Source organism: Eschscholzia californica, unplaced genomic scaffold (assembly GCF_041429995.1).
Source record: "Eschscholzia californica isolate CP2 unplaced genomic scaffold, dmEscCali1.0.p SCAF_3, whole genome shotgun sequence".
Lineage (NCBI taxonomy): Eukaryota > Viridiplantae > Streptophyta > Magnoliopsida > Ranunculales > Papaveraceae > Eschscholzia > Eschscholzia californica.
This window is the reverse complement of record NW_028238420.1, coordinates 49,346,082-49,372,911: the sequence shown is the minus strand read 5'-3', so window position 1 is coordinate 49,372,911 and position 26,830 is coordinate 49,346,082. Positions and strand designations below refer to the sequence as shown.

At 34.9% G+C, this 26,830-nt stretch overlaps 2 protein-coding genes and 1 long non-coding RNA gene across 5 annotated transcripts in view; all 3 read left to right on the top strand.

Annotated features, from left to right (window-relative positions):
- Positions 1–5,057: 5,057 nt before the first annotated feature.
- On the top strand, positions 5,058–25,361 carry LOC147551273 (disease resistance protein RGA2-like). Of its 3 annotated transcripts, none has more exons than XR_015238938.1 (3): positions 5,058–8,289; positions 8,395–8,747; positions 25,263–25,361. XR_015238938.1 is itself a non-coding variant. In XM_086672555.1 (3 exons), the coding sequence occupies exons 1-3, from the start codon at positions 5,124–5,126 to the stop codon at positions 8,844–8,846; spliced, it is 3,561 nt and encodes a 1,186-aa protein (XP_086528681.1). In that variant the 5' UTR covers positions 5,058–5,123; the 3' UTR covers positions 8,847–8,998. The 3 variants fall into 3 exon arrangements, 2 of the variants coding, with proteins under 2 accessions (XP_086528681.1, XP_086528682.1); XM_086672555.1 differs by lacking the exon at positions 25,263–25,361 and adding an exon at positions 8,749–8,998 and having other exon boundaries at positions 8,395–8,691; XM_086672556.1 differs by lacking the exon at positions 25,263–25,361 and having other exon boundaries at positions 8,395–8,762.
- Positions 21,561–22,179, top strand: LOC147551274 (uncharacterized). Its single transcript, XR_015238267.1, has 2 exons — positions 21,561–21,642; positions 21,738–22,179. It is a non-coding gene; the product is annotated as an uncharacterized LOC147551274 (long non-coding RNA).
- LOC147551267 (putative disease resistance protein RGA3) overlaps positions 24,294–26,830 on the top strand; it is a 59,033-nt gene continuing 56,496 nt past the window's right edge. Inside the window, exon 1 of the mRNA XM_086668542.1 lies at positions 24,294–24,950. Within this exon, the coding sequence (XP_086524668.1) occupies positions 24,520–24,950 (431 nt within the window). The 5' untranslated portion in view covers positions 24,294–24,519. The remainder of the gene's footprint in view (positions 24,951–26,830) is intronic.

Here is a 26,830-nt window from a genome sequence, read left to right as displayed (position 1 = left end):
TAATTTTACATTTCTGATAAAATAATTGGCTTTGTTTCCTTATGTACATAACCCATACTCTAATTTTCTTCTAATCTTGTCTAGTTTCTCTAATTTGTAGTCTAAATTAACATTTTGCGGAACAGAGAAAGTGAGCCTATTAAAAATAGAAGGTCAACTCAATGTTGCTGGTACACTAATATGTGTTTCAGGAGCTATATTAATGGTTCTGCTTAGGAGTCCTGCTGTAATTGGGTTTGACAGTGATTCATTTCTCATTGGGGAAAATGATGGAATTAGTGCCAAATCTCAACCACAACCTGCTGGTTTTGTTATTTCTTGTTTGCTAGATCTTGGGCTTACTCCGTGGCACATTGGAATGTTGTGCTTAATTGGGAACTATATGTGGAGGGCAACTTATCTAGCAATTCAGGTAAAAATCCAATCTCTTCTCCAGTTCTTCTTTCATATGAATAACTAATTACAATAGACAAATGAATGGTTAAGGATACCCTTGTTTTGTCACTTCATGGTATCAAACCCTCCTGTTTATTGTTCGCATAATGGTCATGAGTCATTGTCGAACGTTGAAACACACTTCCTCCTATATATATATATATATATATATATATTATAGGAGGGCACTTGTGTTTCCACTATCTAGGCCTCCCAATTCAGTAGAAATACTAAGTAGCAAATAGAAATCCCAGGTGAGTTCATTCATGCTAGTTAACCACAGCTATCACCGATTCTTATCATCGGAAAACTCTCATGAAAAGTTAAGTAACAACCGACTATTTACAAATCACTACGAAGCAATGCAAACTATTTGCAATGTCTTGTATATCATTTTCGAATGAACTATCATGAATAACTCATAATTATCATTCATAACTCATAATTTTTTGTTCAATGAAAATAACGAAAATAACAAGTAAGATTACACCTTGGAATACTTTGAGATTCTCCTTCCATTGAAAGTATATAAAACTTTTGAAACTCTAGCAAATTATGAAAGGGAATTACAACTTTCTCTCACTAGAATTCTTAAGAAAAAACTAACTCAAAACCCTAAACAACTAAAGAGATTCAATCACGAAACCCTAAAATACATTGATGATCATAAAATCAGAAAATCAAGTTCAACCAAGCTAGGTGAAAATCGCCCAAATCTCTCGTTATTTCTGGTAGTAGTGTCTTGTTTTTGAGAAAGAGCCAATTAATTCCTGGTTTTGATTTCAAATTGGTTTATTGAGTATTATTTGATCAGACAAAGGGCATTTCTGACATTGAAAATTTGGGTGTCTTCAAAATTGTCCTTCAAGACCATTTCGCAAAGTTATTTGGGCCCTAGCTTTAAAAAAACATACAATGTCTTTTAAACAAAAGAAACCTGGATGTCCTGATAATAAAATGGCTAAATCCTCTCCACTGAGTCAACCTTACGTAACTCAGCTGACTCTTTCTTAATGAAGAGATCAAGGCCTAAGCCTAGGGGGAATTACTGAAACCCCCACCTTTTCAATATGCACATTACTGAAACCCCCACCTTTCATTTATAATTACAAAAACCCCCACCTTTTTGAAAATTTCCGTCAGATTTAACAGCATGGGGCCGTTAGTGATGTGCATTGACCGAAAAGCCCATTTGTTAAACAAGCCCACCCTTTATGAATGCAAAAAACTGGGCGCCTTCGAGAAAACACGTGGGGGCAAATAACCTGATCTATCTTCTCCCACCAAGCACGGGAGAACCACCATACCGAGCAACTGCTCTTTATGTTCTTTGCTCATTTCCTGATAATAAGAAGAGAGTTGTTGATTGTGCGGTGGTTCCAATTTTGATTGAAATGGCTACTTCTGGATTAGAAAGAGCATTTGAAGTTCTGGGTTTGTTAGCAAAATGCAAAGAAGGAAGAGAAGAAATGGGGAAAATTGATGGGTGTGTTAGGGTTTTGATTCATGTTCTTCAACAAGGTAGTTCAAGATGTATAATTTGTGCCTAGCTACTTTAAATTCACTTTGTTCTCATAGTGAAGATATAAGTTTAGAAGTTAAGAGAAAAGGGGTTATTGAAATTTGTTCAAGATTGATTGAAGATGATAATGAAAAAATCAGTAGAAATGCTTCAAATTTGATTCAAACTCTCAGAAGGTGCTTGTCCAAAAATTGATCTTGAAAATGGGGATTTAGAGAGAGAGAGAGAAAAGGAATCAACTTTGGGTAAAAATCTCTGTTCTTAGAGGTGAGTTCAAGTTCTTGTTATGTTCTGTTCAATAATTTTGTCATTTGTTTGAATAGTTCATGTAAATAGAAGAAGAAGGTTAGGTGTTTAATGGGTTTAATGAATTATTGTCATGTAGATTTATAAGAATGAAAAAGAACAAATCTTATTGTTTTTGTTGTTTAGATGAAAATTTTCAAATCAAATTCTCTTAAGCATAGTTATATTCTTCGAAAACATCTTCATATACTCACCAATTTGTGTTGAAAATCATGAAGTACTACTAGTTTACTTAGTTGTTGAATCTTTTAGATAGGTTAAAACCTTTAATCCAAGTTGCATATAATCACATTTGACTAAGTGGGTAGCTCTTTAACTTCAATTTTAATATATTACCAATTTCAATATCGAAAATTGATGGTTATGATTCATATACATGTTTCATGCCTATATATAGTATAGTTTTGATCTCCTCTTAGTCTTATTTCGGTTTTTGGTGTCGATGCTTAATGATCAAGTAATAGTAATAGTCCTATTCAATTAGTCATAGATTACTCTTAGTCTTGTCTCTTTAGTTTATTGATCATGATGACATGAAAAGTAATCGTAGTATTCTTGGTTCGTGTGTGAAGTTTTTCTTCGAAATTACAGGCAAAGATTGTCCTAGGTTTAGAAGAAAAGGTAAAACTTTGATTAGTACAGGTTTTAGTAAAAAAGGCAAGAAGATTGCTATATATATAAATATATATTTGTCCTAATCTAGTTGTTAGGAAAATGTTAGAACACAAGCTTTGATTAGGGCAGGTTTTGGTCAACAAGGCAAGAAGATTGCTGTTGAGATGTTCATTTGGAAGTCATAGTAGGTGAAATAGGTTCTTCCCATGAAACTTCCTTCACCATTGAATTTCTGCAGGTTGCGTCATGCCAAGAAATCTAGGTTAATATTGGGTTATCACACCACCTAACGACGAGTCTGTGCCGTTTCTTTTGATAATGTTTCTCATTTTTTTTATCATTTCTACAACAAGTGATATCGTTTCTCGTTTTATTCCATTTCTCTGCCGAAGTAACACAGGTCACAGGATATGACCTAATCAAGTTGAGTTTTTTCGTTCGCCACCAATTTAGCGAGCTATCATCTTGACTTGGTGTTTGCTGCGTAGACGGAGATTTCCTCCCACCCTTCGTGTAAAACATGCTAAGCAGCATCTTCTTCGTGTAAAATATGTTGAATTCGAATCAGGGAAATCTAGCTAAAACCTGTTATGTTGGTGATGTTGTTTTAGATTTCGTATATAGGCTCATGTTCGGCTCATTGAATGTCCAAAAACATGGGTCAGATCCTATGTGGACGGCCATATTTCACCCCTTGTCCTACTCTCAAATATTGTTTCAGTAAGAGGCCAAGTCTGTTTAGAAAAGGTGGGGGTTTCAGTAAGTGTTTTAGAAAAGGTGGGGGTTTTAGTAAGTTTATTATGAAAAGGTGGGGGTTTTAGTAAGAAGGGTAACAAAGTAATATTTAAAAGTATAAAGTTAAATCTAACAGAATTTTCAAAAAGGTGGGGGTTTTTGTAATTATAAATGAAAGGTGGGGGTTTCAGTAATCTCCATTATGAAAAGGTGGGGGTTTCAGTAATTGCCCCTAAGCCTATCAACTATCATAAGGCATAATAAAACTGTTTCCTTCCCAAAGGATTTACTTTAATGAGAGAGAGAGAGATCACTTTGTAAAGTCCAAAAACATGCTAAGCAGCATCTTCGTGTAAAACATGCTAAGCAGCATCTTCTTCGTGTAAAATATGTTGAATTCGAATCAGGGAAATCTAGCTAAAACCTGTTATGTTGGTGATGTTGTTTTAGATTTCGTATATAGGCTCATGTTCGGCTCATTGAATGTCCAAAAACATGGGTCAGATCCTATGTGGACGGCCATATTTCACCCCTTGTCCTACTCTCAAATATTGTTTCAGTAAGAGGCCAAGTCTGTTTAGAAAAGGTGGGGGTTTCAGTAAGTGTTTTAGAAAAGGTGGGGGTTTTAGTAAGTTTATTATGAAAAGGTGGGGGTTTTAGTAAGAAGGGTAACAAAGTAATATTTAAAAGTATAAAGTTAAATCTAACAGAATTTTCAAAAAGGTGGGGGTTTTTGTAATTATAAATGAAAGGTGGGGGTTTCAGTAATCTCCATTATGAAAAGGTGGGGGTTTCAGTAATTGCCCCTAAGCCTATCAACTATCATAAGGCATAATAAAACTGTTTCCTTCCCAAAGGATTTACTTTAATGAGAGAGAGAGAGATCACTTTGTAAAGTCCAAAAACATGCTAAGCAGCATCTTCGTGTAAAACATGCTAAGCAGCATCTTCTTCGTGTAAAATATGTTGAATTCGAATCAGGGAAATCTAGCTAAAACCTGTTATGTTGGTGATGTTGTTTTAGATTTCGTATATAGGCTCATGTTCGGCTCATTGAATGTCCAAAAACATGGGTCAGATCCTATGTGGACGGCCATATTTCACCCCTTGTCCTACTCTCAAATATTGTTTCAGTAAGAGGCCAAGTCTGTTTAGAAAAGGTGGGGGTTTCAGTAAGTGTTTTAGAAAAGGTGGGGGTTTTAGTAAGTTTATTATGAAAAGGTGGGGGTTTTAGTAAGAAGGGTAACAAAGTAATATTTAAAAGTATAAAGTTAAATCTAACAGAATTTTCAAAAAGATGGGGGTTTTTGTAATTATAAATGAAAGGTGGGGGTTTCAGTAATCTCCATTATGAAAAGGTGGGGGTTTCAGTAATTGCCCCTAAGCCTATCAACTATCATAAGGCATAATAAAACTGTTTCCTTCCCAAAGGATTTACTTTAATGAGAGAGAGAGAGATCACTTTGTAAAGTCCTGCTAAAGATCTATCTCCCTACCACCAGACAAAGAGATGGCTGCTTCAATGGCTCTTCAAGTTTTAGTCTCTCCTTTAGTTGAAACTGTTCTTGGTAATCTCGGTTCTCTTATCCAATCTGAATTTGCTCTGTTTTCTGGTTTCAAACAAGAGTTGGAGAAATTTTCCAGCACACTATCCACCATTAAAGATGTCATCGGAGACGCTGAGTTAAAACAATTTAAAAACAAACCCCTTCAGAATTGGTTGAATAAACTCAAGGATGCAGCTTATGATGCCGAGGACATCTTGGATGAGTTAGCTACTGAAGCTTTAACCATTCAAACAATGGAGACCCAGACTTCTAACAATCTTCAGGTATTACATCTCTCATCTTGTATCAATTTCAAACAAGTTTATGCTCGTCGGGAAATTGCGAAAAGAATGAGAAAAGTTCAGATAAAGTTCGATGAGATTGCCAGAGAAAGGTCGGATTTCCATTTGGAAGTGGGAAATGAAGTTGAACCGAGGTCGACTCAGCACCTAGAAACTAGCTCCGTTATAGCCGAGAAAGAAGTCTATGGAAGGGAAGATGATAAAGATTACATGGTGAACCTATTGATAAAAAATACAGGGGTTGGGGAGGAGGAAGATGGAAACCATAGTCGAGGAGGAGACGCTTCCGTATGTGTCATACATGGAATGGGTGGTCTTGGGAAGACTACTCTTGCTAAAATGGTGTACCATGATGAGAGGGTTGTCGATCATTTTCCGCTTAGATGTTGGGTTTGTGTCTCTGACGACTTCGACCAGAAATTCCTTCTCAGAGCTGCTATAGAATCGTTAGGAGGGGTTGCAAATGATCTTGAAAACTTAGAATCTTTGCAACGTCGCCTTCACGAGAAACTTAATGGGCAGAGATTCTTAGTGGTGTTAGATGATGTATGGAATGATGATATGAACAAATGGGATGTGTTGAAATCCTCATTCAGATGTGGAAGCAAAGGTAGTTCAATTATTGTGACAACCAGACTTGAAAAAGTGGCATCGATAATGTCTACGCTTCCAGTGTGTCGCCCAAAAGGTTTATCCCACGAGGATTGTTTTTCATTGTTCAAGCATCGTGCTTTCGACATGGGAAAGAACGAAATAGAAATTTATCCGAAATTGGAAGCTATTGGCAAGGAGATTGCGCTCAAGTGTGGAGGTATACCCTTGGCTGCGAAAGCATTAGGAGGACTGCTTCGCTTTAAAAGAGAAGAGAAAGAGTGGTTGTTTGTTAGAGACAATGAAATTTGGGAACTTCCGTTACAAAATGAAGACAATATCTTAGCAATTTTGAGGTTGAGCTACAATCATTTACCCTCACATTTGAGGTCGTGTTTTGCTTATTGCTCCGTCTTTCCAAAAGATTACAATTTCAACCGAGAAGAATTGATTCATTTATGGATGGCAAACGGTTTTGTTCCATTCAAAGGTAGTCACTTAGAGTTGGAAGACGTGGGAATTGAGATTTTTAACGATTTATTGTGGAGGTCCTTCTTTCAAGAAACCTATAACGATAAAGTTGGCTATGTGATATCATGTAAAATGCATGACTTAATGCATGATCTTGCATGTTCTATAATGAGGGAAGAATGCTCTGTGATTGGGTATGACAAAACAAGAAATAATACTGGTAATAGAAGATTAAGACATGTGGCTTTTCATTCGTCGTTCTCAAGTTCACTGCAGAGCAATCTTGTGCTTTTCGTGGAAAGGTCAAAACCAAATTTGCGCACTCTTCTATGTGAACGCTTTAGAAATGGAACTCATCTTCAACTAAACTTCAAAAATCTTAGAAATTTGCGGACATTAAATTTAAGCAGGATAAATGTAAAGCTTGACCGAATAAGCACTTTGAAGCACTTGAGGTACCTCAATCTCTCCTACACTGGTATAACTTCATTACCCAATAAATCATTTTGTCAACTAAGAAATCTGCAGACGTTGAGCCTAAAGATCTGTGCAAACCTCCAAATGTTACCTAAAGACCTGTCTAAACTGAGAAGCCTCAGGCACCTATTCATGAATGGTTGTGGTGCCTTAACCCGAATGCCATGCAGTATGGGAAAATTGGTTAATCTCCAAACATTGGACCTATCTTACTGTAAAAAGCTCGAAATGTTACCTAACGACCTATCGAAACTGAGAAGCCTCAGACACCTATGCATTAATGGTTGTGATGCATTAACCCGAATGCCAAACGGTATGGGAGAATTGGTTAATCTCCAAACATTAAACTTCTTCATTGTAGGTGCAGAGAGTGGTTCTACTATTGAGCAATTACAAGATCTGAACAACCTGAAAGGAAAATTAACGATAAAAGCAATGAACAATGTGAGAAACGTAGTTGACGCTAAAAAAACCAACTTAACCGGAAAGCACAATTTGTGTATCTTACATTTAGAGTGGTCACCGCCAACTAGTCTTGGGCAAGGAAATAGTTACAGCACCAGTGAACAACAAGAAGTGGTGCTGAAAATTGTTGCGGAAAGCCTCAAACATCTACCAAATTTGAATGAACTTTCTATAAAAGGGTATGGAGGTGCCATGTTTCCAAGTGATTTATCATGCCTCTGTAATTTAGTCTGTATCGAACTCTATGGTTGTCGAAGGATGGAAAATCTACTGCCGCTTGGGCTACTACCGGTACTTAAGATTCTTCAATTACGTAAAATGGATTCCGTGAGATACATCGGAGATGAGTTTTATCATGGAAATCATGGTGGTCTATCAGGTTTCGTCTTCTTTCCTTCACTTGAACGTGTAGAAATATCTAAGATGCCTAATTTGGAGGAATGGTCATCACTGTCATCAGAAGTGGAAAACGGAATAAAAGAAGATAGACAAACTTCATTCCCCCACTTTACAAACTTAATCATCTCTGAGTGTACCAAGTTAAGAAAAATTCCCCAGTTGCAGCTATCTTTAAGAGTCTTACGGTTATTGAATTGCGTAGAATCATCCTTGGTAAGCTGTTTAGAAAGTTGCCCCCTTCAACTTTCTGATCTTGAGATTGATTCAATTCACGATTTAATATCCTTTGGGGTAACAGGGACGACAATGATGATGACACTGCAAAATCTTAAACGTCTTGAGATAAATAGTTGTCTTAAGCTAAAGATTTTCACTAAAGAGCTTTATGAAAATCTCACTTCACTAACTGAATTGAAAATCACAGGTAACTGATAATTTATTTTCTTGTTTATGTTTCCAGTTTTTGTTGCATGAAATCAAAGAAATCTGATAACTAAGAAGAGCACTTGTTATGTTTTATTTTTTGCAGGTTGTCCGGAATTTGAGTTTCCAACAGATGAGTTGCACAACCTCCCTGTTCTTCGTTCTCTGCATCTTTTTAGATTACCTAAGGTGACATCTTTGCCGGGGTGGATAGCCAACCTCACAACACTTGATACCTTACATATTTATAATTGCCATAATCTGAAATATTTACCCTCCGAACCACTCACATCTCTCAATACTTTATGGATCGAAAATTGTCATCCAGATCTACACAGACGATGTGACAGGGACAAGGGAACCGATTGGTACAAGATTGCCCACATTCCAAACTTATACTTGAGTTAAAAAGAGAGGTTGCACAATTCATTCATTGTTTCAGAGTTACATATGGAGTTAGTTACTCACACATTGAAGATTGCAAAAATCTGTGATATTTGCCATCTCAACCACTCACATGGATTCAAGGTATGTGAATTGATAATATTGTCCTGGTGAAGACATTTGTGATAGAGTTGAACTTGGATTTGTTTTAGTTGGTATAATTTGAAATTAGAGTCCTGTTGTAATAAGTGAAAGAAGTTCTGTCGATCTTTACTCTGTTCTTAGTTCCCGTGCTGGTTGCGAGAGTGAATAAGATTTTTTTCTTATTTTTTGGTGATGGTGATCTGGTAATAATCAAGAAGCTAGGTCGAATATGATTTCATGTGGCTGTGATAAAAAAGATAGTGTGTTATGTGTACTTCAGTGACAGGGCCGGCCCTAGTCGTTAGGAAGCCTAAAGTTGTGAACAAAATCGGCCCTAGTCGTTAGGAAGCCCAACGTGGTGAACAAAATTGGAGTTTCGTTCTAGAAAAAAAAAGAGGTAATAACTAGAAAGGTCAAAATAATATTGAAAATGAGTAGAAAAACACAAAACATTTGAAAATTATTATTCAGGTCAAAAAGTATAAAAAGACTAAATTGTCCTTTTTTGTCTTTTTGTGTAACTAAAATCTTTTATTTTCTATAAACTTTAAATCAATATAACTTTTGTTTGAGATGTCGGATTTCAATAAAATTTATATATTTAGAAATGATTTTTCATTAGCTTTCTAACAAGATCCACTTTCAACACTTTTTTTTTCAAAAAAAAACCCAGAAAAAAAACGGTGTTTTTCCACTTACGTTTTTCTGCAAACACGTGTTTGCACAATCTATTCTGCAAACAACTGTTTGCAGAAATCTGTTATGCAAACAAACGTTTGCAAACAAGTTCTGCAAACATGTGTTTGCATTTGCGATTTTGCAAACTGCGTTTGCATGTGCGACAATGCAAATTGAGTTTACATTTGCGACATTACAAACTCAGTTTGCACACGTTTACATCTTCACAAAATTTTCATTGTATTCATTAAATAAATAGTTTATATTTACAATAAATAGATACCCAAGAATTGATCATATATGAAATATAAAAAGCTTTAAAAATCACAAACAACCTCACATAGAAAGAGTCCAAGTATAAATGCATATATGGTATGTCAATCAATAACTCTCACATTCTTGAGTGTCCCTATCTTTACAAAGAAATCTATCATTTCTCTCAACTTTACAAAGAATTGATCATATATGAGATCAAAAGTGGAGCCCTACAAATTTTCACCCCACCAAACAATTTCTGTCTCATCTCTTTCAAGCAAAATCCCAAAACTCAATTAGTTGTAAACTGCAAACTGTGTTTGCATAATTTAAACGGCAAAATGTGTTTGTAAAATATAGAATGCAAATATAATTTGCAAGCTTTGCATACAAACCAACTAAAGAACTTCCAACAACAAATCCAAACCCAGATTTGATCAAATGAGTATGATTTTTTTTTCCCCTTCATTTACATTTACTAATCCACCAAATGCTTCATTTACATTTTCCTTCATTTTGAGCAAACTCAGAGATAACTGATATCCAAGATACTTCATGTCGTCAAACAATTCAAGACAAATACGAACTAGAAGATAGTGGAATTAGTTCAGAACTGTAGAATGCCTATTTCATATTCAATTTTCCATGATAGATTTAAAGAACCTAGTACTAAAGCTCATATAAATAGACAACCATAACTTTAACAAAAGAAGATATATCTATCTACCTTTCTGATATGTGTATATAATTTCTAATTCCATTTATACATAAAAGTAGCATGAATAGGAAGATTCACATTGGACCAAAAACTAAATGTTTGAAAATGAATATGAAAATACGCAGTTATATTCAAAGAAATGGTGAGGTAGGTTCAAGTGTTCGGACTACAAAAACTTGAATGCACCTCTACTTACAATCTTCTAGAACGCTTTTGTATCAAATATTCAAACATTCTTATCTAAGTTTACAGAATATTATATATATATATATATATATATATATATATATATATATATATATATATATATATATATATATATATATTATTCATAAGGTTAAACAAACAATTCGTAAATTCAAACCAACTAAAGAACATACCAACAAGAGCATAGCTTATAAATCCAACTCAAATCCTTTGTGAATCAAATCCTTGGATTTCTTTTCCTCTTTCCAAATTCGAAAGTATGAGACATCCAGAGAAAACCGTCGTAAATCGTTACTAAATCAGGCTCGAACCCACCATCATCTCGTCAAACAATTCCATACTTTCTCAGACTTCCCACTCTGATAATAACAAGATATAACATTGTTCCAAGAAGTTGCATTTCTTTCGGTCATTTCATCGAACAGTTTGGTTGCCGAATCAAATTGATTACATTTTGCATACAAATCCACTAAACTTCCAACAACAACAACAAATCCAAACTCAGATTTAATCAAATGGGTATGAATTTTTTTCCTTCATTTACATTTACTAATCCACCAAATGCTTCATTTACATTTTCTTTCATTTTGAGGCTTTGAGCAAACCTAGAGATAGCTGAAGTCTAAATAGTTGATCATGATCTCTAACTCTGTAAAAGTCATTCCTTGCATCAACCATTAGATCTCATTTAGCATCTAAATCAACAAGTGCACTATTTAAAAAGGTATTTGATTTATTCTACCATGAATTTGTAAACCCAAACACAAATCCAACAGTTTTGAACATGAAATTAGAACAATATAGATATTCTCTTAATACTTTGTCTTCTTTCTCACTCTAAAACTGAGTAAAATCCACACACAACAGATGCACATAAGAGATTCGACAACTTATTTACTTTAAAACTCCGAACACAAAAAAAATTAAATCGAAACCCTAACAAAAAGAAAGTAGAATTTTAGAGAGAGAGAGAGCAAACGAGTGAACATATTAGGGATACAAGTGACGAGAAACAATGGCTTCGCCTAGGGTGATCGCATCTTCCTCGACTTCGTCGAATTCGGATCAGGCAGATTAATCCTCTACTTGTTATAATCACAACTTCATCATGAAGAAGAAGGTGTTGATTTCGAAGATGTTAATCGATGAAGAAGAAGAACCGGGAAGAAGATTCGTGAGGCAAGAACAAAAAAACCCTAAACACATACAGTATCTGGTTTTTAAGAGAGTGAAAGATTGTGAATTAAATAAGAAAGGGTATTTAGGGAAAGAAAAAAATAAAAAATAACCTGATTGATAATTAATCATATTATTTTGAACTCTCTGTCTCATTCCTTATAATATTTTAGCACATTTTGATTAATAGGAAAATATCTAGGTCTTTTTGGTTATTATGATATTATTTTGAACCCAAAGAACCATTTTCCCAAAAAAAAAAATCACATGGTAAAATTATGTTGCAAAATTTATAAAGAGAGCAGCATTAATTTAATTGAGCTAAAACAGAAAACATACTAATTTTCATTTAAATTTTGGAATTGGAAAACTCTCTTCGATTTAGATATGTTTCCTTGATTTCTTGCTCCAACTTAGTTAGTGATTTGTGAAAGAAATAAAATTAATAGAATGTAACACTTTCTTGACATGTATTCAAAGGAATGTTTATATGTTAAGAACTGTTGTAAGAAAATAAAAAATTCGAAAATGTTGGAACCTATCACTAGTATCAATTTATTTTAATAAATTATTTTAAACATGATTTGCTTGATATAAAGAAAAAATCGAAAAATCAAACATCCGATGTATCTATACTAGTTGAATCCATACTAAATATAGCATCATCCTTCATTTTGAACAAAAACAGAACTAGTTAAATTATAGAGTGACTTGAAATTTGGTACTTAGAGGATGACATGTTTCCTCGGAAAGAAAAACGGTCCCCACCGTGGTCAAACTTTGAAAAAACCTTTTCTTTTAGTGAATTTCACGTCATCATGTCATCCTTAAAGTCATCCTATAAGTTAGTCTGGCACCTCCTTATTAGAAATGTGTAGTGTCTATTGGAAAAATAGAAAATGGAGAGGCAGGGTTAGAGACTTACAATACTCTTGTGTTCTGTTTTTCCTTTTATTAAAATTAAAGACATAATTGAACATGGGTCTACTAGGATTAGTAACAAGCCCTAAACATTCTCTATAAACCGTCTCCTCCCTCTCTGGAAAAAAAAAATAACCGTCTCTCTCACTCTTAGTACTCAGATCTACGTCTTTTTCTTCCGGCGAAAAGTCCTCCGTTCGCCAGGACCCTTTTATGTTTCATTTTGTAGTTTGTTCTCCTTCAATAAATAGTTTTTAAGGTTGTTCTCCTTCTGAGCAGGGCCGGCCCTATGATTTTGGTGGTCCGAAACGAAATTTGAAATTGGGGCCCTCTCTATTAAACACAAATTCAAATTTTCTCTTAAACTCTCCAGAACCTAAGGCCGTCCCGACTACGGAAATATGTTTAAAAATTTAACATCTTTCCCATTATCCCAACTTCATTCGAAGATGTATATATAAGATTATTCCAATATATTAATCAATAGTTTGACACAGGTTCACATTCTCTAATGCGAAATAGGATAAGAGATACTTGGTCCGTTTCTTATTTTATTTTATTTTCCCCCAACTTTGGTTAAGCATAATAAAATTAAGAATCTTTCAATGACTTGAAGTAAAGAAGTAATCTTAGTTCCCAGACTACCTTGATTGTAAGATACCAAGACTTATATGTATCTAACGTATTTGGAAGTTATGTGCCCAACAAATACTTTTTTTTTTGTTGAAGGGTGTCCAATAAATTCTTAATAATGTGTTTGTCTAATTTAAAAGACAAATACATTATGTATAAAACATAGTTTTACGTTTTAAACCTCCTGTTATGAGAAGAGTTCGAGTTGTTATAAATGAGTTTTAGCATTTAGAATAGTTAAAAATACCATAGTTCATTAAAAATTCTAAAAGGAATAACTTGAACATAACAAAAATAAATAAATAAATAATAGAAACCATCCAAAAAGATGAAATTTAAATTAATTTTGTTTTAACAACAAACGAAAATCAATCAGGAATAACTTGAACGTAACAAAAACAAGGCAATAAAGTAAAAATAAAACTTAAATATGTGCTAAATGATAAAAAAACTTTATGTATCCACTTTAAAATATAATATTAACTTATATTATAAATTTGCAATAAAAAAAGTTTTTCTTTTTTACCTCTCTCTCTCCCCACCACTCTCTCTGTCTTCTCCGACCAGGTCGCCGGTCGGAAAATTTTTTACCCCTTCGCCGGAGTTTTTAGAGAGAGAGGGTGAACTTTTTTTTTAATCTTTCCAGGTCGCCGGCCAGAAAAGTTTCCGGCCGGCGACCTGATCGGAGAAGACAGAGAGAGTGGCGGGGAGAGAGAGAGAGGTGAGGTGGGGAGAGAGAGAGAGGTAAAAAGTATTCTCCATAAAATATGATTCTCCGGAAAATTTTCAAAAATTTGCATATTGCCTTTAAAATTTCACACCTCGGAAACTATTTAGCTTTCCCCAGAACGCTGGTCATGTATTAATTGTGGAGAGAAGTGGGGATGAGGTTAGACCGTGACAGAGTGGCTAAGAGATACAAAGAGACATGGAATCTAGAGAGATGAAGTAGGAGTAAAAACAGACGTGTGGAATGGTTATTTGGTTGAAAAGTTCAAACTTTTGGTGGGCCCATTTGTTGAAACCAGCTCCTCTTGAATACGAGCCTCTTATTTCAGTTTCTACTGGGCTTAAGTTAAAAAACGTGACTGCTACAAAATTCTACAGGCGCATCTGCAAATGTGACCCCCAAAATTTGGTGGCCCAAAGCGAGCTGATCGATTCTTTCAATTTTTTAAAGGATTCGAAAGATTTAGTAACATATTGATGGAGTGAGAGAGGCAGAAAAGAAGAGAGATTTGGGATTTCTAGGGTTCAACAGGAATTGATACAACAACATTTGGTTGATTGAAGTTTCTTGAATATTTGGATCTATCAAGTAACAAGCCTAAACACAAGGACTCAAAAACTTGTTCGGCAGTGATGGTGGTGGTTGGCCTTGAGATTTACATTCATCGTCGGCAGTAGTTCTCTCGGCTGGAGCAATTTTAGTTTCAGTTCTATGTATTTTTTCGACCTTTAGGGTCTTTTCATTTTCGATCTTCAGGATCTTTTGTCGGCCTTTAGGGTCTTTTCTTTTTCAATCTGTGTCTGGTCATTTTCTTTTCCTTCATGAGGCACTTTACATTGGAAAGTTCTATAAACTTATCATATGTAACTCTCATGTAGTTCTCAAAGAAATAAAAATTATCATCCATGTAACTTGTGGTCGAATCACTTATGAATGAAATATGGTTTCACTTGGTTTCAAAAAAAAAAAAACCCTAAACCATTTCTCATAAGAAAAAAAAACTCTTAACCATTGTGCTGGAACTCCATTGATGTTTAAAAGTAGACTCGTTCTTATACATAATCATTTACTGCCAAAACATTTGGGCCCTTTCTAAGTTTAGTGCCCAAAGCGACTGCTTTGGTCACTTTGGCTGAGGGTTGCTCCTGTTGTGACTCTTAAGTAATAATTGTACATTGTTTGAAGGAGTCTGGAGTGTTCGGGGCTTCCATTATAAGTGTGATGGTAATATTTTAGAATGTGATGTATTTTGGTGGGGTTTGTGAGAGTTTACAGACGAGTACACTTGGGCTACCTAATGATAGTAGTTAAATAGAGCCCAGAATTTGGGTTACAAGTATGTTTCCAAGCCCTAGATTCAACCTTCTTTTTAATCCTAACAAAGCACAACCCAAACTTTATGGTATTCATCACTTTTGAGAAAAATCTACTATCTGATTTCGATTCCTTCTGTCTTCAAGTCAGGTTGAACCTTTACGCCTACCTCAATCATAGTACTTTTGCTAGTTACATATTGTTAACTTATAGTCGACACACTGACGATCATGTTGAACGGCTAGCCATCCTAGTTTCACCCATCTTTAACCCTATACAGTTTAGGAACATTATTCGTACAATTGCTGGGCACTTCTGTTTCTCAACCAAAACAGAAATAAAAAGCATTCATCTCAACTTTCCCTTCGACCCTGGACGACACAATATTTCGAACATCAATCTCCACCTCTGACGTGTTGTTTTTGTTTCTTATCTTCCATCTCACTTTTTGATGATCACCTTTGTATTTGGTTAGCTAATAGACTTAACTCTTTATCAAAGTTCCGTAACATTTTCACTTCCACCCCTTGTCGCAATTCATTTGCGATCATTTGTCGGAGTAGCTGGGTATTTATACTCGGGCTATGTCGGCGATCTCATTTTCCAGGTATCTAACCTGTTTCCACAATGTAGAACTCGAGTGGATATGGCCTCTTCATATGGAGAATACTGGCAGGACAACTCGGAACCATCTAATGGTTCCATCTTGCAGACATCCTCGTTTCTTCTTGAAACAATGGATGTATGTTTAATCCATCTTCAATGTTACAGGAAGTTAGATAGAAGTTTCATCTCTCAACCAACCAGAAGGACTCTTAAGATCAAATTGCATATCATTCCCAAGAGGAGCTGCCAGATTTGCAAGCTACAAAATGAAGAATGCTCGAAAAATCGACGTTATCTTATGCAATTCCTCAGTTCTGCTATTTTGTATTTCTACTTTACTTATTGTAATTTTGTTTTTCTACTTTGTTTGTTGTAATAGACTCTTTATCTTAATATGTTACCCTTCAACAAAAAAAAAAAAATGTTTCCAAGCGTCCACTGCCATTTGACTTAGTGGTTGGACATTCAATCCCCATACGAAGTCCCAAGCTTGATTCCCGATGTTTCCATGCCATCTATCATGTAATTTAATGATTCTTGAACCCATATAAAAAAGAAGTGTGTACTCAAGCTTAGTGTCAGTGCTTTTTTGGACTGGCTCTTGGAAACATCGCTATGAACATTATCTCGTACTTGTCGCTTGGTCTGGTATGGTAAGGATAATTTCGATGAATGCTAAGGGTTGGATGTCATGATAATGATATCGTATTGGACAATAGACTCAAACATAGCAAGAGTTAATGTCTTTAGGTGACCTCATGGAACTATTGTTGGAAACAAAACTAAGTAATGCTTAGGTGTTAGAAAATGAGACAATAGCGATAATTGATAAGGCGTCATCGTACATGGGGTTTTTGAATGATTTTTAAAATATTAAGAAATGTGATGAGCTAATAATTTATTTTCCATGCATTACTACTCAGAGGCGCGGGGGATGGGGTGCGGTCGCACCGGGCCCTCCTCTCCCTAGGTACCCTTTTCCGAAAAATTTAAAGCGATATATACTTATAGATTAAAATCCTATTTAAAACATGTAACGAGATTAGCTTAGCTGGTGTAATAGTGGCCTAACACCACAAGGGTTGTAGGTTTAAGTCTCGGAGAGAATATCCAAATTCTTTTTTCAGTTTTATGGTTTATAGAAACATGACTTGGGCTACAATTGCTTAAGGCCCAATGTTATTTTTTCCCATATCAAATTAGCATCTTTCTCTTCTGTTTTTTTTTTTTTTTTTTTTTTTTTATTATTATTATTTTTCATCATTTTTTTAATGTTTGTTATAAATTCTACAATAATATACCACATAGATGGGATGAAACGTACCTTACCATCTCGACTAAGAGATTTCAAATGTTTAGGTATGTATCCTTGTCTTTATATACTTAACTGTTAAGACATTATCGAAAACAGGCCTCTTATAGGTGGGGTCCCTATACGGGCACCCTGTCCGTACACCCTCAAACACGACCCTGATGACGTACAATAATTTGTAAGTGTTAATGAAGTTTATCAAATCTAAAGACTCTGAATGGTTTCAGACTACACAGTTTGAACCTGTAAACAAGGTTTTAGATTGGACAGACCCAAAACCTAAGAGCATCTCCAATGCAATACTCAACTTGTAAAACTCAATTTGACACATAAAATTATTTGAGTTTTTAACAAAAAACACTCTCCAATGCAACACTCAACTAGAAACTCAATACGATGTGTCAACAATTAATGTTGAGATACTTAAAAGAAAACCCAATTCGTTGAGTTTTCTTTTAAGTATCTCAACATTTATTGTTGTGTCTCAATTGGTCCACATTATCATTTTATATATTAAAATAAAAAACAAGAGTAAATCTAAAAAAAATGTTGAGGTTTTTTTAGTGTTGCATTGGAGAAGTATTTTGAATTGAGTATCTCAATTGTGCTACTTAGGAAAGAGAAACTCAATTCATACTTGACATATTAGATTAATTGAATTTTTCTTGAGTGTTACATTGGAGATGCTCTTAGTCTTAGCCGAACCTCATAGTGAAACCAGTCTGACAACATGCTTACTGTCTCGTAGTGGACATTGGATTGACGGGCGTCAATGACTCAAGCGAAACGTCATAGTTAAAAAGTGAGCTGTGTATAGAGGCACCCTTTTGGTTATGTTCGGGGACACCTTTAGTCATTTCTCAGATGTGTCAATGGCGCATTATAATACGATATGTGACGGAAAGGTTATCTACCATTATACCCAGCGAGACTCGAAACCCTAATTTCATTCTCTAGACTGATGGGATATTGATTTCTCGCAAACCCACTTCACAATCAACCATCTTAAAAGAGGTAAAATCATTGAATCTTTGCTCGATTGATAACACTTAGGGTTTCTTATGCTCGGCAACTAAACTATTTCTCGATCATATTTAAATCACTTTTTGTGTTGTTCATTGTATTTACAATGACGCAATGAGATAAATCTTTAGGTTTTTCTTCCCCTCTGATGGCTCTTAATCTCTCAGAATTATTTGTATGGCGTCAATCATATGAATTTTTTAGGGCATTCTTTTGCTCGTTGAACTGTTCAATTCATATTTTTCCGAAAATCTAACCTTGTTAAGGATTTCGATCAGAATGTAGCTGAAAGGCAGCTGCTTTTCTGATCTCCGTATTGAAATGAGGTTTAGATTATTACTTAAATTAAGTCCATTATCTGGATTGCAGTTTTTTGTTTGATTTTGAATAGTGTTCGTTTTTTTTTCTTTAAGTAGTTAGGTCGGAATTGTCTCAGAGTCAGATTTGAGAATGTTTGTTTTTGTGTGTTTTGTTTGAATTGTTGATTCGGGTTGTGATTTTGGGTCTATTTGATTCAGAGGCTTCGTATTCCGATTAACCAAATTCGTATTTGATTCGGGTTCCCTTTGAATTACGACTATAAAAATTTATAGCAAACGCACTAATTTGTATTGTATTTGGATAGTTTGAGTGGAGAAAGTTGTGTTAATGTTTTTCTCATTTGTGGAAAAGGATATAGTTTCCTTCATAACCATTACTTTGAACTGGAGTTTATTGTTTGTGTTGGAACTAGTTAGGAATCCACATCCTACTGGAAGGTTCGATGAGGCATATGATGCAGGGAGATTTTCATGAGATATTCCAAGTATCTTGGATATCTTAAAAACTAGTTATTTTAGTAGTATAATATTTTTGTTCGTAGAGAATTATTATTTTTAGCAGTTTTATATTTTGTAGGAAACCTTTTAGGTTTTAGATTCTAGTATTTTATTTATTTAGAAGTTGTTATTAGAATTTGATTAGGTTTAGGAAAGTAGTATTTTATTTATTAGAAATTGTTATTTGAGTGTGATTAGGTTAAGGAAACCCTAAGTCTATATAAAGGGGGATCTAAGAGTTGTTTTATTCATTCATTCAATCAATAAAATTCAGTATTTTTAGTATTCTTGTTATCAATTTCGGTTCAATAGTCTTTAGACGGAGTTCTAAGACTTTTTATCAGTTTTCCGCTGCGTCAGTTGGCATCAAGAGCGAGGTTTCTCCTGGCTTAATGGCAGAAGACGAAGCTAGAAACGAAAACCTCGACGGTGAACGAGGTAACGATGCTTTGTGGGTAAAAGTTGACGGTTTGAGTCACCAACTAAATCAGATGATAGAGATGATTAACAACCTGAATGTCAACATAAACCCTAGGCAACCTATTAACAGAGAACGTGTTGAGGGATTCGCCCACAACCAAGCTGTTAATGGAAACGAAGGCAGAGAACAACCACTTCAACAATATGCTGGCAACCAAGAAAATAGAGGTAACTATTATCCTAACCAATTATATCCGCGTAGATATTATGATGAATACAAAGTCAAGGAAGAAATACCACTCTTTAATGGTTATTTGTCGGTCGAAGAGTTCCTTGATTGGCTACATGAGGTTGAGCGGCAAGTGAATATGTCATATACTGTTCCTGGTGAACAGATGATAAACATTATTGCTTGTAGACTGAAAGGAAGTGCTGCTGTTTGGTGGGATCAGTTACAACGTCAAAGAGTGGGGCAAGGAAGGGCTCCAATCCTGAATTGGCCGTCTATGAAAGAAAACCTGAGGGAGAGGTTCTTACCACCAGATTATCAACAACACTTGTTTATGACTTACCAGAACTGTAGACAAGGATTGCGTTCGGTGGGTGAGTACTATGAGGAGTTTTCAAAACTGGCTCAAAGAAATAATATGGAGAACATTATAGAATATGAAGATGTTGTAGCAAATCGATTTTTAAGCGGATTAAAATGTAGTTTGCGAGAAAAAGTGGGGATAGTTACAGTATGGACTATTCAGGAGGCGTACAACTTGGCCCTAAAAATTGAAGCCGAGGAACGGGAATATAGGAAGTTTGAATTTCGGAGGGAAGAACAACCTCACTTAACTATTAAAAAGGTAAAAACGACTCCCTTAGAGAATGTTGAACCACCACAAATTGTGAGCATAGAAAATTCAAGTAATATTACTCACAAAGAAAAATCTAACATTATTGTGTTCACAAATAAATCTCCTGATATCAATTTACACGGTAAGGAATTTGTTTCTGAAGAAATTATTCAGGAAATTGAGTTAAAGGAAGTGGTTCAACCAATTGAGTCAAAGGAAATTCTTCAGGAAATTGAGACAACGGACGTTGTTCAGAAATTTGAGACAAAGGACATTGTTCAAGAAGCTGAATCAAAGGAAGGTGAAATTCTTCGGAAGTCAAACATTAGTCTAATTGAAGTTCCTTCATACGAAGATCCGGTCTCAGAATTTGGCGAATCTAAAATTGTTTCACGTGGATTGATAAGTTGTTTTATTAGAAAGTCTTCATCGAAGTTCATAATTTTCAATCACTATACTCATGATCTATACAAGTTTATTTTTGGAGTGAAAAGGGAGTTTGAATCACATCACAATTATAGTCCGAAAATTTTCTGTGACTTAATAAAGTCTCACGTCCAATTAGATAGTTTGGTGATTCCCATGCACAATTCACGACAAAGTTTTCTCATGGGTGTACCATTCAAGACAACCTTCCAATCAATCAGTAAACTCGAGGCGAGTTTCTTTGAAGTGGAGGAGACTGATGCAGGGAGATTTTCATGAGATATTCCAAGTATCTTGGATATCTTAAAAACTAGTTATTTTAGTAGTATAATATTTTTGTTCGTAGAGAATTATTATTTTTAGCAGTTTTATATTTTGTAGGAAACCTTTTAGGTTTTAGATTCTAGTATTTTATTTATTTAGAAGTTGTTATTAGAATTTGATTAGGTTTAGGAAAGTAGTATTTTATTTATTAGAAATTGTTATTTGAGTGTGATTAGGTTAAGGAAACCCTAAGTCTATATAAAGGGGGATCTAAGAGTTGTTTTATTCATTCATTCAATCAATAAAATTCAGTATTTTTAGTATTCTTGTTATCAATTTCGGTTCAATAGTCTTTAGACGGAGTTCTAAGACTTTTTATCAGTTTTCCGCTGCGTCAGCATATTACTAAGATTTTGACTTTTCTTGTGGCAATGACTTCCTTTAGGCGCATCAGTAATCCCACGTAAACAGACTTGGTTGGTGAGTTTCTCGATCTTGAAAGATTGTCCGGAATTTGAGTTTTCAACAAATGAGTTTCATAACCTCCCCGTTCTTCTTTTTCTAAGTCTTGTTAGACTACCTAAAGTGACATCTTTGCCGGAGTGGATAGCCAACCTTGCAACGCTTGATATCATTGTAAGTTGCGAAAATCTAAAATATTTGCCATCCGAGCTACTCACATCTCTTAATAATCTACGGATAGAAGATTGTCATCCAGATCTACACAGACGATGTTAAAAGGACAGGGGAACCGATTGGTCCAAGATTGCACGCATTCCAAACTTGATACTTGATGAGTTAGAGGTGACTGATGTTTTTCAGAATTTTGGCACATGGGATTAGTCTAGTGATGATAATATTGTCTTGGTGAAGAAATTTGTGAAAGAGTTAGGCTTGGATTTGGTTTAGTTGGTGAATTTTGAAATTAGGGTCTTGTTGGAGTAAGTGATGGAAGTTTTGTTGGTGAATTTGAAGTTTAGTTGAAATAGAAGCACAACTATCATCTGTCTGCAGTTACTACATTTTGTTTTGCTTGCTTAAATTTTAGTTGGTATGCACTCTTTTCTTGGGCATTTGAGGTTGATTCGGTTTTGGTTTTACCTATTTTGGTTTTACCTATCCTTATAGGAGCTTTTCCAAAATTAAATAGAGCAGTTATACCATGAAGAGTGATCGGAGAAAACTGAAGCAATGACCAATGATGGGGTTTGAGTTGATGACGATGATAAAAACATTATGCTGGATTCTCATCCATCACTCAAAGAATGCCGACAGTCACGTACTCACATAAATCGTTTGGGGTGTGCAACAATAACAAAATCTTTGACTTAATGACTCATTTTTACTAAAAGACAAAGTTTTTCTACAAACTTTAATCTGGACCGTTCTTTTACCCGTATGACTCATCCAGTCAAGGGTTTTGTCAAAAATCCTTTGTACATAGAATTTCCCAAATTACCGATATTTGGAAAGGAATTAGCTTTCTGTTTCTTGATGACTAGAACTGCTTAAGCCTCATCCTTTGTACATAGAGTTTTTTTTGGTGGGTTCTTTGGGGAATAAAGAAAATTCTCTAGGGAATAAAGACTTTAGTCAGTCAAGATTGACTTACGGGGCATCTTTAATTTGAGTCTGAAAATAATTTTGATTGTATTATAGTCCTTAATCTTCATCACTTCACCTATACTCCAAAACTTCCGACTATCACCACCAAAAATTCCAACCACCAAATCACCACCGTTACCGTTCTTTTCTCCAGTCACCACCATCACCACTTTTTTCTCTCTATCTCGTCCACTTTTCTCTTCTTCCTTTCCCTTCTTTCTCTCTCTAAAAACTTATAGAAGAAGATGAAGAAGGGGTTTTAATTGTCCGATCATCTTCTTGCTTTGATTTGGTATCTAAACATGGATTTATTTGGGGATTTTTTATTATGGTGGATGGGTCGTACTAAGTAGCAACCTGCTTGTCATTTAACACAGAGGAAAATTTACCATGAGACAACTAGCTAAGTAAGTTATGAAAATTGAAACCCTAAACTTGATTATGAAATTGAAACTCTAAATTTTGATTATGAAATTGAAACCCTAAATCTTGATTATCAAACTGGAACCCTAATTGATTATGAAATTGGAACTCTAAATCTTGATTATGAAATTGAAACATTAGATCTTGACTATGAGAATGTATTCAAATTTCCAGATTTACTGTTTTAGGTTGTCGGCAAATCGACACCTGCCACCGGTGGAGTGAAGAAGCCTATCGTTACAAACCTAGATCTGTTGGTAATAATCATTAGAGGTTTCTCCTTTTTTACATCTTATCAGTAGTTTATTTAAGTTTTCTCATGGGTATGTCTGTCTCATTTCATCCAAGTATCCAACAATTTCAAGAAACTTCTATTTACTGATGTAGGTGTTTGAATTTTGTTCTTCCCTTGATTGAAAAGAAGAAGACAATGAAAGAAGTAGAGAGAGAGAGAGTGAGAGAGTGGGAGAGAGAGAGAGAAATAGAGAGAGTATCAGGAGACAGAGGAAGAGATAAGGAGGGAAGACATGATGAGGGAAAGATTAGGGGGAATAAAGACTCGGTTACTCTCGGGGGAGACTAAACTTGATTGTGGTGATCCGGAATGGCTATGTAGTGGTGGTGGAGGTAAATGGAAGATGATGATTAGGGAGCATAATTCAATCTAGTAAATTTTTGGACTAAAAAATATGCTCCATAAGTTCAACTGACTAAGTCTTTATCCCCCGAAATTTTTTTTTATTCCCTAAAGCCGCGGCCTTTTTTTTTTGTTGAAATTTGTACATAGAGTTTGCCTATCTATTGTTTTATAGTTGATAATGGGTCATTTTTATTCGCTTTATGACGGTGATATGTTGGTGGTGACAGAGAAGACTGATAAATATAGAAGATGACTAATATGTTAAGAACTAAACCTACACGTAATAGGCCTAGAAGATATATGTGTACTGTTACCCGAAAAAAAATGCTTAGCCCAGAAAAACCTCACAAAGTGAGGGGGCATGTGAGATTAGCCCAAAATACCAATAGGGTGACCTAGTTGCCAATAATAAAAATGTCTAAGTCCTCTCCACTGAGTTAACCTTACCTAACTCAGCTTACTCTCTCTTAATTAAGAGATCAAGGCATAAGCCTATCATTTGGCATAATAGAACTGTTTCCTTCCCCGACCCCAACTATTTACATTAATGAAAGGCCCCAGCAAGTCCACTTATCTTGATCAGCCTCAGTTTTCTACCTCATATTCTAAGTCTTTATTTACTTCAATGAGAGAGATATCACTTTGTAAAGTCCTGCTATAGATCTATCTCCCTACCACCAGACAAAGAGATGGCTGCTTCAATGGCTCTTCAAGTTTTAGTCTCTCCTTTAGTTGAAACTGTTCTTGGTAATCTCAGTTCTCTTATCCAATCTGAATTTGCTCTGCTTTCTGGTTTCAAACAAAAGTTGGAGAAATTTTCCAGCACAATATCCACCATTAAAGATGTCATTGAAGACGCCGAGTTAAAACAACTTAAAAACAAACCCCTTCAGAATTGGTTGAATAAACTCAAGGATGCAGCTTATGATGCCGAGGACATCTTGGATGAGTTAGCTACTGAAGCTTTAACCATTCAAACAATGGAGACCCAGACTTCCGACAAGGTTAAGGTATTACATCTCTCATCTTGTATCAATTTCAAACAAGTTTATTCTCGTCGGGCAATTGCAGAAAGAATGAGAAAAGTTCAGAGAAAGTTCGATGAGATTGCCAGAGAAAGGTTGGATTTCCATTTGGAAGTGAGAAATAAAGTTGAACCGAGATCGACTCAGCACCTAGAAACTAGCTCCGTTATAGCCGAGAAAGAAGTCTATGGAAGGGAAGATGATAAAGATTACATGGTGAACCTATTGATAAAAAATACAGGGGTTGAGGAGGAGGGTGGAGATCATAGTGGAGCAGTAGATGCTTCGATATGTGTAATACATGGAATGGGTTGTCTTGGGAAGACTACTCTTGCTAAAATGGTGTACCATGATGGGAGGATTGTCAATCATTTTCAGGTTAGATGTTGGGTTAAAAATGGAGTTAGTTACTTACACATTGAAGATTGCAAAAATCTGTAATATATGCCATCTCAGCCACTCACATATCTCAATAATATATGGATTCAAGGTATGTGAATTGATAATATTGTTGTGGTGGAGACATTTGTGATAGAGTTGAACTTGGATTTCTTTTAGTTGGTATAATTTGAAATTAGGGTCCTGTTGTAATAAGTGAAAGAAGTTCTGTCGATCTTTACTCTGTTCTTAGTGCCCGTGCTGGTTGTGAGGGTGAATAAGATTTTTTTTCTTATTTTTTGATGATGGTGATCCGGTCATAATCAAGAAACTATAGGTCAAATATGATTTCATGTGGCTGTGATAAAAAAAAAAGATAGTGTGTTATGTGTACTTCAGTGACAGGGCCGGCCCTAGTCGTTAGGAAGCCCAAAGTGGTGAACAAAATCGGCCCTAGTCGTTAGGAAGCCCAAAGTGGTGAACAAAATTAGGGTTTCGTTAGACAAAAATAAAATCACATCGTAAAATTATGTTGTAAAACTTATAAAGAGAGCGGCATTAATTTAATTGAGCTAAAACAGAAAACATACTAACTTTCATTTAAATTTTGGAATTGAAAAACTCTCTTCGATTTAGATATGTTTCCTTGATTTCTTGCTCCAACTTAGTTAGAGATTTATGAAAGAAATAAAATTAATAGAATATAACACTTTCATGAAATGTATTGAAAGGAATGTTTATATGTTAAGAACTGTTGTAAGAAAATTAAAAATTCAAAAATGTTATAACCCATCATTAGTATCAATTTATTTTAGGGTCCGTGGGTATATAGACTAAAATAATATTCAAAAAAGGTTATGATCCAATCTTCCCAAAACATGGATATTTTGTCCTTTTACATTATGGACATAATAACCCATTCTTTATGAGATAACTACCGTCCATCCCTCCTACAAAAATCACGGGTTTTTTTAATTTTCCAGGGTGAATTTGGAATGTTTCTAATGTGGGCGTGATTTAGGAGATTTAAAGCATCTAACGTATAAATCCGAAATTGATTTTTCTCTATCTTCTAACCGTTTTGGAAAGCAAATCTATTTCCAAATCAATTCAAAACAAAAATCGTAACCAAATTAATTTTCTCTCTCTTTACAAATTTGGAAACCAAATCAATTTTCTCTCTCTTACTATGTAAATTTTTTTCGATTCAAATCAATTATCTCTCACTTAACTTTAAGATTTGGAAATAGTATATTTTCTAGGATCAATTTAGCGTGATTTAGGGGTTAATGTACAAAACATATATATCATTTTTTCTCACTTAACTTTCAGATTTGGAAATAGTATATTTTTTTGGGAACATTAAAGCAACATATGTTTTCGTTTTTACTCATACATAAATACACATAGAATACAAATTATGAAACAAATACGTAAATTATGTATTATTTATGACGAGGAAACCATCATTTGTCAAGTATACAACATAATTTATCAAATGTATGTGGGTCTTGTTTAGTAAATTACACATAATTTCTTTTACATTACACATAATTTCTTTTACATTACACATCCTTTACATTCTGTTACAAAAAAA